The 19,730-nt window shown below is 34.6% G+C and overlaps 1 protein-coding gene across 4 annotated transcripts in view; it reads right to left on the bottom strand.

Annotated features, from left to right (window-relative positions):
- The window catches only part of Fkbp5 (FKBP prolyl isomerase 5), a 110,156-nt gene that overhangs the window by 47,851 nt on the left and 42,575 nt on the right, over window positions 1–19,730 (bottom strand). For all 4 annotated transcript variants that reach the window (XM_078020128.1, XM_078020129.1, XM_078020127.1 and 1 more), the window contains 2 exons: window positions 14,718–14,845; window positions 10,112–10,256 (listed from right to left, as the gene is read on the bottom strand). In XM_078020128.1, coding sequence (XP_077876254.1) covers window positions 10,112–10,256; window positions 14,718–14,822 — 250 coding nt within the window. In that variant the 5' untranslated portion in view covers window positions 14,823–14,845. The remainder of the gene's footprint in view (window positions 1–10,111; window positions 10,257–14,717; window positions 14,846–19,730) is intronic.

Genomic DNA, 19,730 nt, shown 5'->3' with positions numbered 1-19,730 from the left:
GTCCATGTTTTTAGTGTTTATTTAAATTATTTTTTTAGGGGGGGGTTACTGAAGATTGAACCTTGGGCCTTAAAACATGCTAGGTAAGCATTTTATCACTGAGAAGCATCCCAATACTTTTCATTTTTTATTTTCAGATAGGGTCTCACTAAGTTGGCTAGACTGGCCTCAAACTTTCCATCCTCCTGCCTCAGCCTTTTAAAGTAGCTAGGACTACAATTGTGTGCCACTGCACCCAGCTAACCATTTTTTTAATTAAAAAAAAAAATGAGTTGTGAAACTTCTTCATGTATTTTGGATATTAACCCCTTATCAGATATATGGTTTATAAACATTTCTCTCCCATTCTGTAGGTTGCCTTTCATTCTGTTATATTCTTTGACACACAGAAATTTAAAATTCTAAAGTAGCCCAATTTATCTATTTTAAAACAGATTTTTGTTGCTTGTGCTTTTGTTGTCATTTCCAAGAAACTACTGCTAAATCCAACATCATAAAGCTTTCCCTGTTTTCTTTTGGGAGTTTTATAGTTCTAGGTCTTACACTTGGTCTTTGAACCATTTTTAGTTAATTTTTCCATATTGTGTAAGGTAGGGATCAAATCATTCTTCTTTGATTATAAAGAATCAGGTAAAACCAATGAAAATACTTTCTTAAGGTTTACTGACTTAAACTTTTTTAAAAATATTTATTTTTTGTAGTTGGACACAATACTTTATTTATTTATTTTTTTGTAGTATTGAAGACTGAACCCAGCGCTAAGTGAGCATTCTACCACTGAGCCACAACTACCGCCTTACACTTTTGAGAAGGGTTAGAAAAGTTAAATGTAAGTTAAATTAAGTTTCCTCAGCATCACTTGTTGAAAAGACTGTCCTTTCTCCCACAAATGGTCCTGGCACCCTTGTTGAAAAGTATGGATTATTAAACATATGTTTACATTTGAAATATAAGAAAATTTAAAACACTGTATAATGAAAATTATATAGTATTAAACAGAGAAAAGTTTAATTTTTCATAAAGGGATAGAAAAGGAGAACAGGAAAGAAATATTTTTATTATAAAATATTTTCTATCAAAAAACAAAAGTTGGTAAACTCAATGTTAATTCTTAGTATGTTTCAAGTAATTAAAAATGCTAGTTAGGAGAGCTGCGGTGTAGCTCAGTGGCAGAGAGCTCACCTAGCATGTACGAGGCCCTGAGTTCGACCCTCAGCACCACATAGAAATAAATAAATAAAGGTATTGTGTCCAACGACGACTAAAAACTAAATATTAAAAAAAAATGCTAGTCAGGTGTGGTGGCACACGCCTATAATCCCAGCAGCTCAGGAGGCTAGGCAGGACGAGCTCAAAGCCAGTCTCAGCAACTTAGCAAGGCTCTAAGCAACTCAGTGAGACCCTGTCTCTCAATAAAATACAAAATAGGGCTAGGGATGAGGCTCAGTGGTCAAGTGCCCCTGAGTTCAATTCCCAGTATCCCCCCCACCAAAAGCATCTGATTCATTCCTGCTTCTCTTTCACTGATGGATTTCTAGGACTGAGCATCAACATCAGATTTCTATTTTAACTATCTGTGTATTTTACTAGTATTTTGTACATTGAAAACAGAAAATTTTGGATCACCGATAAAAATGACATTGTCTTTTTTCTGTTTGCAATAAATAAAGCAAATTATTTTTTCCTGTATATTTTCCCTCTTATAAATTTTATTTGGTCTTCTTCTAAAATAGCAAAGGATTCTGACAATCATCCCCAATCCCTACCAAAAGTACCTGATCACAAATTGAACAAATTAATTTATGAACACTTTTAAAGTGCTCATAATTTCTAATACCTCATCCTATTTTTGCCATTTCTCTAATTCTAAGAAACTGATCACAGGATGACTTCTCTCTATCCTTACAGCTTATAATTTAAAACAAACAGGGAAAGAAAATGTATATGATGGCATTATCTGTTCCAGGACAGCCATAGCATCAACTCTGCCAGGGTGAACTATTAAACGCTTGCTTGAAGGAAAAGGTCCTATTTTGATCACTTTTATTTCCCAAAGAACTACAACACAAGATTGTACACAATAAAGAAATGTAATCATGATGCAATAATGAACGTAAATAGAGTTAGAAATTTGCTTAGCTTCTCTCAGCCTACTCGTTCTGTCTGCGTAATTTGGCTTTTCCCTGGTATCAACTTAGCATGCTTCCTCAAAGTGTAAAGTACCAGGTAAAAACAAAGAAAGTAATTTTTTTAAGTATATTATCTTTTTCTGGTTCAAATTCTTTTGGAGGTTAGAAAAATTAAATATTTTTCCTTAAAATCTTTCCTTACAAATCCTGCATTTCCCTAAACTGAATGTAAAGTCAATTTATTAAGAATATTTTTATGTGGGAGTAAGAATAGCAATGGAAACTTAAAGGGAGCACCTGGCTGAACCACAAATAACTCAGTGTGGGGTTAGCCTCATGGTTATTCATTACTAATACATGAATTTTCATATTTTTTTTCTCATATACTTTTAAGTATATGAGAAAAAAAATACTTCAGCTGGTGCAGTGATGCATGTCTGTAATCCTAGCTACTAGGAAGCCGAGGCAGGAAGATCACAAGTTTGAGACAATCCTGGTCAATTTAGCAAAACTTTTTAAAGGAGGGGGCCAGCGCTGGGAATATATCTTAGAGGCAGAGCTCTCCTGGGTTCAATCCCTAGTACCACAAAAACTAAAAACAAAGCTTTACGATAGGAATTAGGCCCATAATATCAAGCATACTACAGCACTAATTTTGCTTTTGATAAACTTCATTAACTATAATGTCTCATTTTTATAAAATGTCTGGTATATAGCAGCCACTTAGCACATTCTGTTGACTAGGACCTCCTTTGTTCTTGAACCTGGCTTGGCTTATATTTTAAATCTTAAGATCTAATATAATTTCAGAGAAACTGGGTTTGAATCCTGGTTTTGACGCTGTCTCTCTATGGGCAAATTCCTTAACACCTCTGTATATCAGTCTTCTCATATACAAACAAAAACCCAGAAGAAACCAAAACAAAAATGGTTGTAGTAGGTACCCAAACAATAAAAGAAAAAATTTGACAAGCTAGACTTCATCCAAATAACTACTGTTTCTTGAAAAACCAATTAAGAAAAGGAGAAGGCTGAAAAGAGACCAAGAGAATATGCTTGCCAAATACATATCTGTCAAAGTTCTTGTCTTGTTAGTACAACTCAGTAGGACAAACAACTGATTCTTTTAAATAGGGCAAAAGTTTGGACAAACATTTCAGAAAAGAAAATATACAAACATTAACAAGAAAAGATACCTTCTAATTACCAAGGAAATGTGAACAAGAAACAAATGAAATATCACTTCATACCTACTAAAATGGCTAAAATTAAAAAGAACTGACAATACTAAGTGCAATGAGGATGTAAAAAACTGAAATTCATGCATTCTGGTTATGGTAGTCACTTTGAAAATTAACATGTCAGTGTCTCATAAAAACGCACACTTATAAATTATATGACCAGCAAGGCTACTCCCAGGTATTTATTTACCAAAATAAATGAAAATATAAGTCTACATAAAGATACACATGTGAATGTTCATAACATTATTTATAATAGCCCCAAACTGGAAACAAACAAAATGTCCAACTTTTGAATGGATACACAGTGACATTTCTTTACTGTGAAACACGACTTAGCAATTCAACATGAATGAATCTTAAAATAATTGCTAAAGAAGTCAAATACCAACAATATATAATTCTATTTATATTAAATTCTACAAAATGCAAAATTATAACAGAAATCAGATTACTGATTGCCTAGGGTCTAAGGTTAAGGAAGACAAATGACTGCAAAAGGATATAAGAACATGTTTAGGGTTGAAAAAATTGATTATGGTGGTAGTTATAGATTAACAAAATTCAGTAATTGCTTAAAAAGATAAATTTTAACATCTGTAAATAATTTCTCAATAAAATATTTCAAAGAGGCTTAAACACAAATGCTAATAACTGTCACCTAAACTACATTAGATAGGTTGAATAGAGAATCTAAAAAATAACAGAATTAGCACAAGGATTAAATGAGATAATACATGTATGTATAAGGCCCCTGGCCTATACTGCAAGTACTTAAAAAAAATATTTACTTCATTTTGATTTAATCTCAATAATAAAAGGGAACTATAGGTATGTGAAAAATCTAAAATTGTTGGTTTATTTCTTTTAGTTCTCAGATCTGAGTGGAAAATATAATTTTTTTAATAATTTTTTTTTTTTAGTTGTAGATGGACACAATACCTTTATTTTATTTATTTTTATGTAGTACTGAGGCTGGAACCCAGTACTTCACATGCACTAAGCAAGTGCTCTACCACTGAGCTACAACCCCAATCCCCAATCCCCATAACAGGATTTTTATCTTCAAGTTAGTCATATATCAAGATTCTCAGAAGAGAATCTATTTTTCAGCTAGAGATTTAGGTCACTTGGTAGAGTGCTTGTTTCGTATGCACAAGGCCCTGGGTTCCATCCCCAGCACACCCCCCCCCCCAAAAAAAGCAATGCTATTAGAATAGAATCCATTTTTTCCACACCTTTTTAGGGGTGAGCACGGAGGCAGTAAGACTTTAGTGTTCTTGGATTTATTTATAAGAATATGAATAGAATAACTCATCTCCAAAATCTATCTATCTCCTTCATTTTAATGAAATTTTTTTGGCAAGAGGAGGGAGGATGGGAGAAAACAAAACTCCTTTTTTAGAAGTACATATGAAAACCTAGGCCATTTTCATTTTAACTTTTTTTTTCTTGGTACCAGGGATTGAACCAGGGGCACTTTAACTACCGAGTTACATCCCTAGCTGTCCCCCATCCCAGCCCTTTTAAATGTTTTTCATTTTTATTTGAGACAAGGTCTTGCTAAGTTGCTGAGGCTGGCTTTGAATTTGCAATCATCCTGACTCAGCCTCCCAAGCCTCTAGGATTACAGGCATGCACCACTGCACCCAGCTCATTTTAACTCCTTTTTAACTGAATTATGGATATAGTTTAAGGAATTCAGAACATGTAAAATTCAGTCAAGAAAACTCAGTGATCCATCTCCTCACCTTAATCTCTGTAACATATTCCATGGTAATAATATCCAGTTCATTTTTTTGTCTTTCCTAATGTTCTGGGAGTAAAAAAGCTGGCTAAGCATTGTTTCAAAATGCCTGTATGCATGCATAATAAATAGAATTAGGACCCAAACTGCTATAACACAGTTCTTACCAGTCAAGAACCCAAACAGTGACAATATTAATAAATACCTGAGTGCTTACTTACTATGTGTTAGGCTGAATGCTAAGCAATGATATGCATTACCTTACTTAATCTCAACATCATAGGGTAACATTATATTTAATAGTATGTAATAACAGTATACACAATTATTATCCTCACTTTAGATGAGGAAAATAAAAGTTTAAAAGATGGTACAGAAAAAGTAACGAAAATGTACTATGTGTCAGTATAGCTCAGATTTGTGTATCGACCTATAATGGTGTGGATCTGGAACACCTTCTAAAGACTCATGTGTGGGCTTGTTCCTCAATGCAGTAGTGTTCAGAGGTAGGGTTTTGGGGAAGTGACTGGATCATGAGGGCTCTGATCTATTAATGGATTCATTAATAGATTCATCTAGTAATGGATTAGAAGGTAGATCCTGGAAAAGTATTTCTATTTCTTATCCTTGGTACATGCACACTCCTCCCCCTCCCCTGCCCAGTTTCCCAGCCACCATGAGGTGAACAGCTTTTCTCTGCCATGCCCTCCTGCCATAATGCTTTGCCTCATCTCAGGCTCAAAGCAGTGGAGCCAGCCAACCGTAAATTAAACCTTCTGAAACTATGAGTCAAAACAAGTTTTCCTTTAAGTTGTTTATGTCAGGCATTTTGGTCACAGTAACAAACAGCTGATTAGCACAGTACCTTATCTTTTTTTTTTTCATTTTTTAAAAATTATTTTTTAGTTTTAATTAGACCCAATACATTTATTTTAATATGGTGTTAAGGATCGAACCCAGGGCTTCACACGTGCCAGACGAGCACTCTACTGCTGAGCCACAACCCCAGCCCCTTTTTTCATTTTTAAAAAAATTTTTGTTAGCTGTATAAAACAAGTTTTTAAAAATTATTTTATTTATTTATTTTTACGTGGTGTTGAGGACCAAACCCAGTGCCTCACAAATGCTAGGCAAGCACTTTGCCACTGAGCTACAGCCTCAGCCCCTGATATGTATTTTTCTTAAATGTGACTTTTACAGACTGGCTCTTATAATTCTATTTAAAACACTGAAGTCATACAGAATCCCAAAATTAGCATAGAACAGCTTCTGAAATATTTTTTTTATGTATTTCTTTTGGAGATGTAAACTAGAAGGGGTCAAGAGAATTCAATAGATAGTATTTATGCTATATTCTATATTATTTTTTCATTTTGTTTAAGTGGCTACTGCTACATGTGTGAATTAAACTACCTAACTAATGCTTGTTGGGTTTTTTTTAAACTATTTTATCTTTTAAAAAAATATTTTTTTAGTTGTAGATAGACACATGTGGTGCTAAGGATCGAACCCAGTGCCTTACACATGCTAGGCAAGTGCTCTACCACTGAGCCAAAATCCCAGACCCTGCTTGTTGTTTTATAGAAAAATACATTGTGTTACAAAGGGTTTAGGATATACATTGTTCTTTCCTAATATTTCTAATTAGGATAGATAGGCCACTTTACAGTTGTCTTTAAAGGTCTGTTACTGTGTTGGTGTTTGTCTTTATGACTTTGTACCTGCATTCTTTACAAAAGCTGTTGGAATAGAACTCTTAACATGCTCTACAGATTCTTATTTATAGGAGCAGGGAAGGTTAGGTGGTTTACTCATGCTTGCTTACCACAGGAAACAAAGAAGACAGGAATCCCAACTTCCTACCACCCAGCTCTATGTTCCTCCCATAAAACCATACTGTCTCTACACAGGTGTATCATAGGTACGAAATCAACTGAAAGTTGCCAATTTTTTTCTTTCAACTTGTATTTTTAAAAAAGAACTCAGGAAATCTTTTCATTCTGTTAAAATTCTAGGAAACATGAAAGACTCATTCTCTATAGTATTTTACCGAGAAAATCTGGACAGAGAAGGTAGCAGCATAAATTCTCAGCAATTCTTAACTCTACTTGCCAAGACAACTGCTGAGAGATGACCTGTTATCTTAAATCTTCAATTTCCTCAAGACAGAAATTCTAAAGGTAGAGTAATCATTTGGGGGACAGTAAGAACAAGGAGATCTAATGAGGCTGGTCACTCTGAGATTATCCAAATTAAATAATGATGCCATAGCCATTCTGGTAGCACAGAAGGGTTCACTTCTCTAAATCACCAAAAGAAAAGAAAAAAAAAAAACTAAAAAATAACTGTCATAATTATCTGCTATGTCAGAGAAAGACCATTTTTTATTTTGATTGCTATCTTAATCAAACACAAATTATTATCACAGCCATTAACTCACTAAAGACCTAAAGAAGAAGGGGGATAGTGGCACAGCTAGCACAAAAGCCTGGAAAGAACACAGGTGGGCAGGAAACACATATCACCATGACACACAAACACATGTCACCAGGGAAGGCGGAATGATAGAGAGGTAGAAAGACTTTATTGCTTACTGGTTCCTTTTCCAGATCTATGTTTGGTTAGCAATTCAACTATCAATAGAATCATAAAGAGAAAGGAATTATAGTCAACCCTGAACCATGGATGGTAGATAGGGGGAATTAACCGTTTTAACATCTCACACTTAATCTAGAAATGAATTAGACCTGCCTATAGCAAACAAAAAGACAAGACATTATAATTCAGCCACTAGCATCCAACAAGTCAAATGGTCCACAAAATTAAATTTTAGGTATGAACTCTTATTCTTACAAGATTAAAGGAAATAAGAATACCAAAACAAATGACATTTTAACATACTTGAAAAGAAATAGGTAAAAAATCATATTTAACTCTTAAAAACAGAAGTTCTCAACCTTTTCTTCCTCATATTGAAAACTGAGAATTACTACTGGGGTGGCAGATATAATAGCTCAATAGTAGAAATGTAGAAGGCCCTAGGTTCTATCCTCATACTAAAATAAATAAATAGATAAGTTAAGGACTAAAAAGAGCTTTTATTTACATGGTACATCCATTGATTAATATTAAAACTAAAAGTTATTTAATAATTCATTGTAAAACAACCCCATATTAACATAAATCACTTAATTTTATAAAAATAACTATTTTCCAAAACAAAACAAAATTAGTGAAAAGAATAGCATTGTTTTCTAACTTTACAAATGTAAAATGTATTTGACTTAAGAACTGAATTCTCATATCTAATTCTGTATTCATCTGTTCTAATTTTAGTTGAAGTACATGAAAAAAAGTTCAAACCTACAAAGAGATAGTTGAAAAGGTAGGAGTACTTTAATAGCAGATAACTGTGAATATAACCATCTGACACTGTGTCAAAAGTATATTAATGGTTAGTCACATTGTGAAATCTAAAAGCATACCAGTGAACTTTTCATATTGTCTTACATCAAAATCCACTGGTTTAGCTTGTACTTTAAATCAATTATTTATCTACACATGACCTTATACATCCTGCATTGATCACTGAGAAAATTTTAATGAGTTATATATACATAACTCTTTCAAATTATAATACTTTTCATTGTATAAAGTAAAAAATATCATATTCATTAACACTCACTGATCTCATCAGAACTGTCTTAAATTTTGGGAAGCTATTAAGCTCACAATAGTAAACACAAATTTTTCAAAACAATAATTCAATGGCAACAAGCATTGTCAGTTCTTTTCCTCGAAGTGACAGGCTCACTTCATTCATTTTCAGGAAAATATCTGCCAAAATACCGAATAATCAAGTTTGAATAACCACAGTTTGCCCTTTCAAGTAAAAATGATATTTCATAAAAGTCAGTTAGTGGGGCTGAGGCTGTAGCTCAGTGGTGGAGTACTTATCCTAGCACGTGTGAGGCACTGGGTTTGATCCTCAGCACCACATAAAAATAAACAAATAAAATAAATGTATGCTATCTATCTACAATTACAAAAATTAAAAAAAAAAAGTCAGCTGAGGGTGCTGGGGTTGTGGCTCAGTGATAGAGGGCTTGCCTAGCAAATGTGAGAAGCTGGGTTCAATCCTCAACATCATATAAAAAATAAACAAGGGGACATTGGGTTATAAATGATGGTGGAATGTGATGATAATTATTATCCAAAGTACACGAATTGGTATGAATATACTTTGTATACAAAAAAAAAGAAAAACAAAAAAATCAAAAAAACAACAACAAACAACAAATAAAATAAAGATATTGGAGCTGGAGTTGTGGCTTAACAGTAGTCACCCAGCACATTCGAGGCCCGAGTTCAATTCTCAATACCACATAAAAGTAAACAAGCAAAATAAAGGTATTGTGTCCAACTACAACTAAAAATTAAATACTGAAAAAAAAATTTTAAATAAAGGTATTGTGTCCATTTATTAAAAAAAAAAAAAAAGTTCAGAAAGCTCACAAGTGCTCTTCTTTTAGACCATGAGAGTCTTCAATGGCAGCAATGCTCTGTGCTTCTTCCCTATCACAGAGTAGTAAATCAAGAGAAGCCCCTTGAATTTTAGAAAAATTAGTAATTCTTACTGATTTATCAAAGACATTCCAATGTTGAAAATTAGCTTTTTTTCCACTATATAAATGGTGAATGAGAGGTAGTAAAAATACCATAATCCCTCGATTCACATTAAGACACCAGCAATCTTTACCACTGCAGTGCATATGTCAACACATTTAAAAGGCAAATAACATTTTAGCATTGTTATGAAAATAATCATCATTATGTAATAACCCCTGAAAAGGACCTCAGAGAAAACCAGAAATCCATGGGTAATATTACTGTTCTAAAGTATCTTCTTTTGGCAAGGACAGATTCCACTGCTCCTATTTAGTACAAATAGTAATAAATCTAACCAAAATACAACTCAGAAAACACCATCTTACCTTTGCCAAGACTAAAAACAAATGGTTCATTTCTATCATGACTGGAATCAAACTTCTTTCCATTTGACAATTTTCCTTTGTAGTGGACATAAACTTTGTCACCAATCATTGGTGTTTCCTCACTATTCCCCACTCTTTTGACAATCTAGGGGAAAAAAAGAAAATTGAGAAACAGAAAGATTTTACTTATAATTAGATAATTAAAAAGGTAACAATCTACTCCAAGCCACTCAGGCATATTTATAAATCTACTCTATCTGTTCAGAGTTCTTTCAATAACTGTCCCTATTAGAAAACTATCTTTTGTAAGGACATGACCTTTTATGTAATATTCTATTTTATTGCTGATTACACTATTTATTTCTTCAAAAGAATTAAACAATAAATCTTGCTTAAAGCCCTATACTGTTTACCTTTAAATCTCTTAAAACATTAGATAGTCCATATACAAACTAAATTAGACCAAAATGACTCAAAAACAATCAATAAAAAGTCTAAAACAAAGATCCAAAGGTGTGATTTCATTTACTTTCCTCTTTGTCTAAAAACATTAGCTTCTTATTAGATTCTGCTAGTTTGGTTTAATTTCAGAAAGCCCAACATCCTGGTGTAACAGGCTACACTTCTCATTATTTGAAAAGTATTTAGGGCTGGGGATGTGGCTCAAGCGGTAGCGCGCTCGCCTGGCATGCGTGCATCCCGGGTTCAATACTCAGCACCACATACAAACAAAGATGTTGTGTCTGCCGAAAACTAAAAAATAAATATTAAAAAAAACTCTCTCTCTTAAAAAAAAAAAAAAGAAAAATATTTAATCTGTAAAAAACATCAGTTATCATTGCACAGTTTGACATGATACTGAATAATTTGTTTTCTAGTAAGGGAAATGCCAAAAAAAGCTCCAAGATAAAAAAATATTTAGTTATCATAAAATCCAGTATATTTATTCTGTTATTGTCAGAGCAACCTCCTAATGCAGTTGGTCAATTCTTGGAAAGGGAAATCTTATTTTATTTAGGCAAGTGGTGGTGTAATTTATTCTGTCAATCATCTAGATAAATTAACCATTTTTAGGAAATAACAGAGGCTAATAATTAACAACACATAAACATCTTTTGTAGAAGAGTTTTTGTTTACCGAACTATATTATTTGCTTTTAAATTGTTTGAGGTGTATCCTCTGAAACCTGCCCCACATATAAACACTGTGAACTTCTTTTCTATAACTTTTCCTAGCTCAAATGTCCAAACAGTTTTTAAAGGAAAAAAAAAAAAAAATACTGCCCTTCTAGGACTTCAAAAGAAAAAAAAAGTTTAAAAAAATTAATCTAAAAGAAACCACATGAAATTCTTAAAGTGCTCATGTTCATGAACTGCATATGGAATCTAGGAGCCTACAATCAGTTATCAGTTGGAATTTACATTCAAAGGACTAAAAAGAAACAACTGGGCATATGGGATGAATGCTACCAGGGAGGCAGATGGTCATTCTTACTGACAAGTGATACTACGGTCTCACTTTAGGTTTCTGCAGCCAACTAAACTTGTGCCTAAGTCTGGAGTTAAATTCATGTAAAAAAAACTGTAAACCTAATTTTTATCTTCCAGATGGTTGCTGACTTAATTTGCCCTGGTACTTTATTTGAAATCATATAATAATAAGAAAGATTAGGGCCAAGGACCTGAACAGACACTTCTCAGAGGAGGACATACAATCAATCAACAAATACATGAAAAAATGCTCACCATCTCTAGCAGTCAGAGAAATGCAAATCAAAACTACCCTAAGATACCATCTCACTCCAGTAAGATTGGCAGCCATTATGAAGTCAAATAATAACAAGTGCTGGAGAGGATGTGGGGAAAAGGGTACTCTTATACATTGCTGGTGGGACTGCAAATTGGTTCGGCCAATTTGGAAAGCAGTATGGAGATTCCTGGGAAAGCTAGGAATGGAACCACCATTTGACCCAGTTATTGCCCTTCTTGGTCTATTCCCTGAAGACCTTAAAAGAGCATACTACAGGCATACTGCCACATTGATGTTCACAGCAGCACAATTCACAATAGCTAGACTGTGGAACCAACCCAGATGCCCTTCAATGGATGAATGGATTAAAAAAATGTGGCATTTATACACTATGGAGTATTACGCAGCACTAAAAAATGACAAAATCATGGAATTTGCAGGGAAATGGATGGCATTAGAGCAGATTATGCTCAGTGAAGCTAGCCAATCCCTAAAAAACAAATACCAAATGTCTTCTTTGATATAATGAGAGCAACTAAGAATAGAGTAGGGAGGAAGAGCAGAAAGAAAAGATTGACATTAAACAGAGGCAGGAGATGGGAGGGAAAGAGAGAGAAAAGGGGAATTGCATGGAAATGGAAAGAGACCCTCACTGTTATAAAAAACTACATAAAAGAGGTTGTGAGGGGAATTGGAAGAAAAATAAGGAGAGAAATGAATTACAGTAGATGGGATAGAAAGAGAAGATGGGGGGGAGGGGGATAGTAGAGGATAGGAAAGGTAGCAGAATACATCAGTCACTAGTATGGCATTATGTAAAAATGTGAATGTGTAACCTATGTGATTCTGCAATCTGTATTTGGGGTAAAAATGGGAGTTCATAACCCACTTGAAACTATTGTTCGAAGTATGATATGTCAAGAGCTTTGTAATGTTGTGAACAACCAATAAAAAAAAAAAAAAGAAAGAAAGATTACTATAAAAGCTAAGTGTTTTTCCTTATCCTGATAACTCTACAAGATTGGTGGTATTATTCAGAAGTCTCATAGTGAACCTGAGGCTGTGAAAAGTAACACAATTTATGGAATTCCCAATCACAAATATTTCTTACAAACTTTAAAATCCTGTTATTAGATTTATTCCCCAGAACAAAGCATGTTTGAATATGATTTGTCCTCTCTGAAATTTGTGGTGAAATTTGTAATTGTGGTGATATTGGAGTGTGGGACCTTCAAAAGGCAATTAGGTAGTTCAGTGGAATTAATGCCTTTCTTGTGTAAATTCTAGTTCTAGAGGGACTATAGCAAGTCCACCCCTTGTGCTGTCTTTTTCACATGTGCCTACCTACCCTTCTGCCCTCTACTGTGAAGTGAGCTTGCTAGAGGCCAAGCAGATGCAGATACCATGTTCTTTGACTTCCCAGACTCTAGAACTGTGAGCCAAAATAAATCTCTACACTTTACAAATTACCCAATCTCAGGTATTCGGTTATAACAAGAAAAAACACAATAAGACCCAGAGTCTCAGGCAAGTTGGGGACGCTGGAAATGAGGACTAAAAAGATGAGGTAGAAGATTCTGCTGAGGACAGCCTAAAGAATCTCCACTGTCTCTGAAAACATCCTGGAATTTGGGATGAGTAATTATAGTTACAAGACTGAGAAGACCTTCTGAAGAAAGAAGACAGCATGATGTAAAAATACAGCATAAAGCCCTTATTCCACAGCTGCCAATTCCCCAAATTTGGCTTGGCACAAAGCAACCTAATAGGAATATGTGTATATTCAAAAGAGACCTAGGCATAGAAGAAAGGCTTTCACATATTCAAGATTAAACAACCTCAAAAATTCTGATTTGCTACTGCAGACATGAGAGGGTTTTAAAATTTCTGTGTAGTAATAATTAGAATGTGTTAAATAATCCTTTTTGGGAAAAAAACGAAAACTATACAAAACCTGTATGTATTACCAGTGTACAAGAAATAACTACTTGATTAAAGCCATCTGATTTCTCTTACTTAGCTTCAGTTAATTCACTTATAAAATGGAAAAATCAAGAGGTGCTCTGATTTTCTCACACCATTGTAAAATATAAATGTAAAAATGATTAACTATAGAGTGATATTCACATATATTATTTTATTAAGTAGGAAAGCTAATTCAAAAGTTAAGATATATTCTCTGATAAAACTCCCCCCAAAAATCTTCATTGTACCCAGAAACATTTTCATGTTAAAAATAAATCTTGAGAATGCTAGCAACTAGGGAGGCTGAGACAGGAGGACTGCAAGTTTGAGGCCAGTCTGAGCAACTTAGAAAGACTCTGTCTCAAAAAATGGTAAGATCTGGGAATACAGTTGTGGTAGAGCATCCCTTTGTTCACACACACATTTTGAAGTATTCCCTCCTTTCTCTCTCTCTCTCTCTCTCTCTCTCTCTCACACACACACACACACACACACACACACACACACACACTCTGAAGTTAAGGGGACATAGCATTTTGGTATCTGATATAACTTGGAGATGAACCCCAGGATCTCCAGGATATTGAGGCAAGTTAATCTACCTACCTGGGCCTCAGTTTCACCATATACAATCTGAGATTAAAAATAAAAATCTCACAGTTATGAAGATGAAATAAGAACCTACAACTTAAATAAGAATCTATTTAAGTTGTAGGTGGATACAATATCTTTATTTCATTTTTATGTGGTGCTGAGGATCGAACCCAGTGCCTCACGTGCACTAGGCGAGCACTCTACCACTTAGCCACAACCTCAGCCCCCCAAAAAAGGTTTTATAATCAATCTTTCCAGATAGCAGATTTCCCTGTGTTATTCATCTTTGTAGCCTCACCTTTAATACTCCTCTGTCTTTTTTGGAGGTAATATCTTCTCCTTGTTCTGCAACAGTGGATGCTGGGCTTTCTCCATTGTTCTTGGCACCTTCATCAGTAGTCATATTGTCTTTTGTAAGCAGGAACCCTGCCAAGAAGAAATATATTTTAGATAGGGGAAAAATTACTTCTTCATGCATCTTAAATGTCCCTGGGAACTGAGACTTAGTAGACTTAAGATTTACTTAGGGCCAGTAAGTAAATCTTAAGTCTACTAAGATTTTCCCCACTACTTGTGTAATTAGATTTAAAATATTCAGTTTCATAGGGTGACCTGAATTAGTGATGACAAAAACAAAAACATTTGCTATCAGCATGTATTGCTGTCATCAAGCATGGAAATAAAACATCATCCAATTCTTTAATTTCCCATCTAGCTCTGGTCCCAAATTAAAGAGTGGTACAAATCAGGTTTGGTGGTGATTATATATATTCTCAGAATTTTGAAAATATTCTTTTCCTACAGCTATATTATTACAGAAAATTAAGAACTTCTCTGGTGATTTGATAAAAGAAGTGACAATGTACTATGGTGGCAAACAGGCTTTATAATCTGATGGAGTTTTAATGCAGCTCCAGCTGTTGACACTTGTAATATACTTAATCCTGCTGAGTCCCTAGTTTCCCATCTGTAAAATGGAGACAGTACACAGTTTGGGGTGTTAAAATAAATTTTAAAAAAGGTACATCTTGGTCTGGGGATGTGGCTCAAGCAGTAGCACGCTTGCCTGGCATGAGTGCGACCCCCGTTCGATCCTCAGCACCACATACAAAACAAAGATGTTGTGTCCACTGAAAACTAAAAAAATATATATATTAAAAAATTCTCTCTCTCTCTTAAAAAAAAAGGTACATCAATAACTAAAAAATATATTTTTTAAAAAAAGTGTAAGCATTTATCATCATTATGGGGTCTTTTATAGGGCATTTTCCCTCTCCTGCTCAAACTACCTACAGAATTAAGTTTTCCCTGTGGCACTCAAAGCACTTCACAATCCAACCCTAACGTATCTTTCAAGTCTAGCATTCACTACTTTCATACAACTCATGCTTTAGTCAAACTAGACCAATTCCTCTCCTATAGTAAGTCCTGTGTGCTTCCACATCCATGTTTTTGTTACTTTCTTTTTCCCCATCAAATGTTACCTCCATCATACTAACCTTGACTAAGTGGGGGTCATTTTTTCCTTTTCTATACTTTCTTAGCTCTTCCCATACCTTACTGTTATAGAGGATACATCTGCTGGATTTAAAAGGTCCTTGAGAACAAAAGTCATGCTTTGTTCACATTTAGATTCCCTAGAATGCCTTATCTTTTAGAATGATAAAAGCAAGGAACTTGTTTTCTTCCTGTTTCTAACAAACAGGTATATATTGACTACTTTAACTTCTCTAAGCCTTTCCCCACTACTTGTATAATTAGATTTAAAATATTCACTTTCATAGGGTGACCTGAATTAGTGGTGTATTTACACTTTTAAAATATACCATTTGCCGGGCATGGTGGCACATGCCTGTAATCCCAGCAACTCAGGAGACTGAGATAGGAAGACTATGAGGTCAGCCTTGGCAATTTAGGGAGGACTTCAGCAACCTAGTGAGACCCTGTCTCAAAAAATATAAAAAGAGCTGGGGGTGTCGCTCAGTGATTAAGTGCCTCTGGGTTCAATCCCCAGTACCAAAGGAAAAAAAAAAAAAAAAGAAATATACTACTCAAATATCACCTGGTGGACAATTTTTTCACGCAAGGCAAACCAATGTTACCCATCAGCTAATCAATAGGCTAAACAAAACTCACCTGGCCACTCCCATGATTAATTCCACACTGCTCCCTGGTTATCAAATCAAGAATCAAAGACTTCTGAATCTATTCCACATTATGCTAATGATAGGCTTAAGGGTCCTTTAAGTCACCTCTTAGACCCTTGTCTACACAATCAAAAAGAGCTATTTTACCTTGTGAAAAATATCTTACTGGTATAATATAACTAAAACATGTATTGTAATGTTTTAACTCATTTCCAAATGATCTAAGTTTACTTCAGTGACAACAAAGACACAAATCATATTGCTATGCCAAAAAATCTTCAAAGAGAACACCAAAATCCAGGGGCTAAGGCCCTTTGCTTTATTTTTTAGCACAGTTTATACCAAACATAAAAGATCCAAATGTTTGGCTCAGGATAAGTAAAAGGCTAGAACAAATCGTTCTCAAACAAACAACCAAAATTAAGTACCTAGCTCTATATAATGCTGGGCTGGATAATCAGAAAAATGAGATGAACAGGGTTGCTTCTCAGTTTCCAGAAATCCACTGTTTGTAACACTTTTTTCTAATGCCTAAACTTATAGAAGGCACCTCAACAACAGAAGGAAAAGAACTTCTAAATATTTCAAAGTTCATGCCTGTATCCCTGAGAAAATACAAGCATGTAAAAAAAGTTCCTAGGGTCTTATAGATACAGTGACATCCATCAGTAGACCCCCAGGAAGCCATGGTTTAAAGTATTGAACAAATTAAAAACACCAGGTGAAAATTTATTGGAAAAAGAGCCACACAGTCTCAAAGTGTCATTCCATGGATTACTTATTTTTTTTTAAATTGTTGATAGACCTTTATTTTATTTTATATTTTTATTTATTTTTTTTTAGAGGGAGAGAGAGAGAGAACTTTAATATTTATTTTTCAGTATTTGGCGGACACAGCATCTTTGTCCATATGTGGTGCTGAGGATCGAACCCGGGCCGCACGCATGCCAGGCGAGCGCGCTACCGCTTGAGCCACATCCCCAGCCCTCCATGGATTACTTATTTAAAAAAAGGAAAAAGACCTTTCTGATAAAGTGATTTGCATCATAACCAAACTCTACAACACTAAGAGTGAAATAAGCTCATATTAATGTGACTGTTGATATGATGCAGTAGGAAATGCTTCAGATTGTGAAGCATTCTACAAGACAAGTGGACTAGACTCCTAAAAAATGTTAATATCATAAAGGACCACCATTATCATCCCACTGCCAAAGAAAGAAAGATAGAAGGCTTGTTCTAGACTAAAGGAGATGACAGAGCTATGACAGCCAAGTGTAACAGGTAATCATTAACTGGATCCTAGATTAGGGGGACAAAAGGATATTTTGGGGAGAATCAGAAAAATTTGGAAATCCACAGTGAACTTCTTAGGGGTGTAAGATGTTAATTTTCTAGGATATGCAATAGTATTGTGATTTCATTTAGAATAATATTCTTGTTCTTAGGAGACACATGCTTAAGTATTTAGGGGTGAGTTGTCATCACATCTGCCACTTTTTAAAATTCATTTTTTAACTGATACATAAAATTGTTGTTCTGAGAATCACTGAAAGAGAGAGAAAGCTCCAAAGTACAAATGTTGCCAAAAAAAAAAAAGTATAATAAAACATTAAGTAAGGATGACTACAACACATCCAAACAACGCAATGCTTTCTTCTGAATGCTCATCATTTGGAGTTCAGCAAAAACTATGAATGAAAATACTGTCAGTCAAGAAACATTTTCCTAATCTGGCATGCCTGTAACCCCAGCAACTCTGGAGACTAAAGCAGGAGGACTGCAAGTTCAAGGCCAGCCTTAGCAACTTAGCAGGAACCTCAGCAATTTTTTAAGACCCTGACTCAAAATTTAAAAAATAAAAAATAAAAAGGACTTGGGGTGTATCTCAGTGGTAAAAGGCCCCTAAGTTCAATTCCGATTACCCCCCACCCCGGAGAGCAAAAAAATAAGAAACAAACTAACTAAACCAAATAGTTTCTTTTGGCTCTAGCCTTGCTTTCTTGGAAACAATGGTTTACTTAAATTCAAATAAAAAGTATTTCCCCTTAATTCCAGTTAGGCCATTAGTAGTATAGATTTTCATAAGCCAAAAATAAATAGATTCTTTTTTACTTTATCGAGTTATTATCTGAAAAAGGACAGACAATCCCCCCCCCCAAAAAAAAAAAAAAACTTTAGGACAGTTTTACTGTATTTACAATACAGATTTTTCTTCCTTTCCCCCATCCTAGGTTTATTCTGGATTAAAAATCACTATGTAGCTATGGATATTAATCTATGATAAAGCTTACTGTGCTGAACTGTTCAAAGAGGGGAAATTGCTACCCAGAACACCAGAAAGGGAACACACAGTTCGTTCTGTTATGGACATGCCAGATAAGCATGCACTCTCCAAAGCGCTAGTCAGCAAACACCTGGGACATTGCAGAAAAATGAGAATACGCTTAATATTTCATCAACAGTGTACTGGAAACTTCACTTAACACAAATAATTATTAGAGGCCCCCAAATAAGATTTTATTTTTAAAGCCTTTCCCACTAATTTCCCATGTATATTACTTACTGCTGTTGTTCTCTTTGTTAAAATATAGATATCTTTTATCAGACCATTGTACTGTGTAACAGGAATGTGTAGAAAGAAGACAAAAAAGAATATAGGAACTGGCTACTTTGTTAGAAGTACTCAAAATTATAGCAGCATTCTTTCTAAGCACTACAGATGTCTAGGTCATACTGGCTTTCAGCTTCCTATAGCTAAAACATTAAATAAAGAAAAGACGGGCTGGGGATGTGGCTACCGCTCAAGCGGTAGGGCGCTCGCCTGGCATGCGTGCGGCCCGGGTTCAATCCTCAGCACCACATACCAACAAAGATGTTGTGTCCGACGAGAACTAAAAAAATAAATATTAAAAATTCTCTCTTTCTCTCTCTCACTCTCTCTCCTCTCTCACTCTCTCTTTAAAAAAAAAATAAAAATAAAAATAAAAAATAAAGAAAGAAAGAAAAGACACAGGAAGGAGGTATATCCAGGACTTGTAACAGAATGCAACATAAGTGGATCTTAATTTTAAAAATTTCTATGAGGATGGACTAACAAGCAAATTCAACCTCAGCACTTTCTCAAACACTCTACTCCAATAAACAGAAGTTTATTATCTATT

This window comes from Ictidomys tridecemlineatus, chromosome 8, assembly GCF_052094955.1.
Source record: "Ictidomys tridecemlineatus isolate mIctTri1 chromosome 8, mIctTri1.hap1, whole genome shotgun sequence".
Taxonomy (NCBI): Eukaryota; Metazoa; Chordata; class Mammalia; order Rodentia; family Sciuridae; genus Ictidomys; species Ictidomys tridecemlineatus.
Note: the sequence above shows the minus strand (reverse complement) of the source record. Positions and strands in the feature narration are given on the sequence as shown.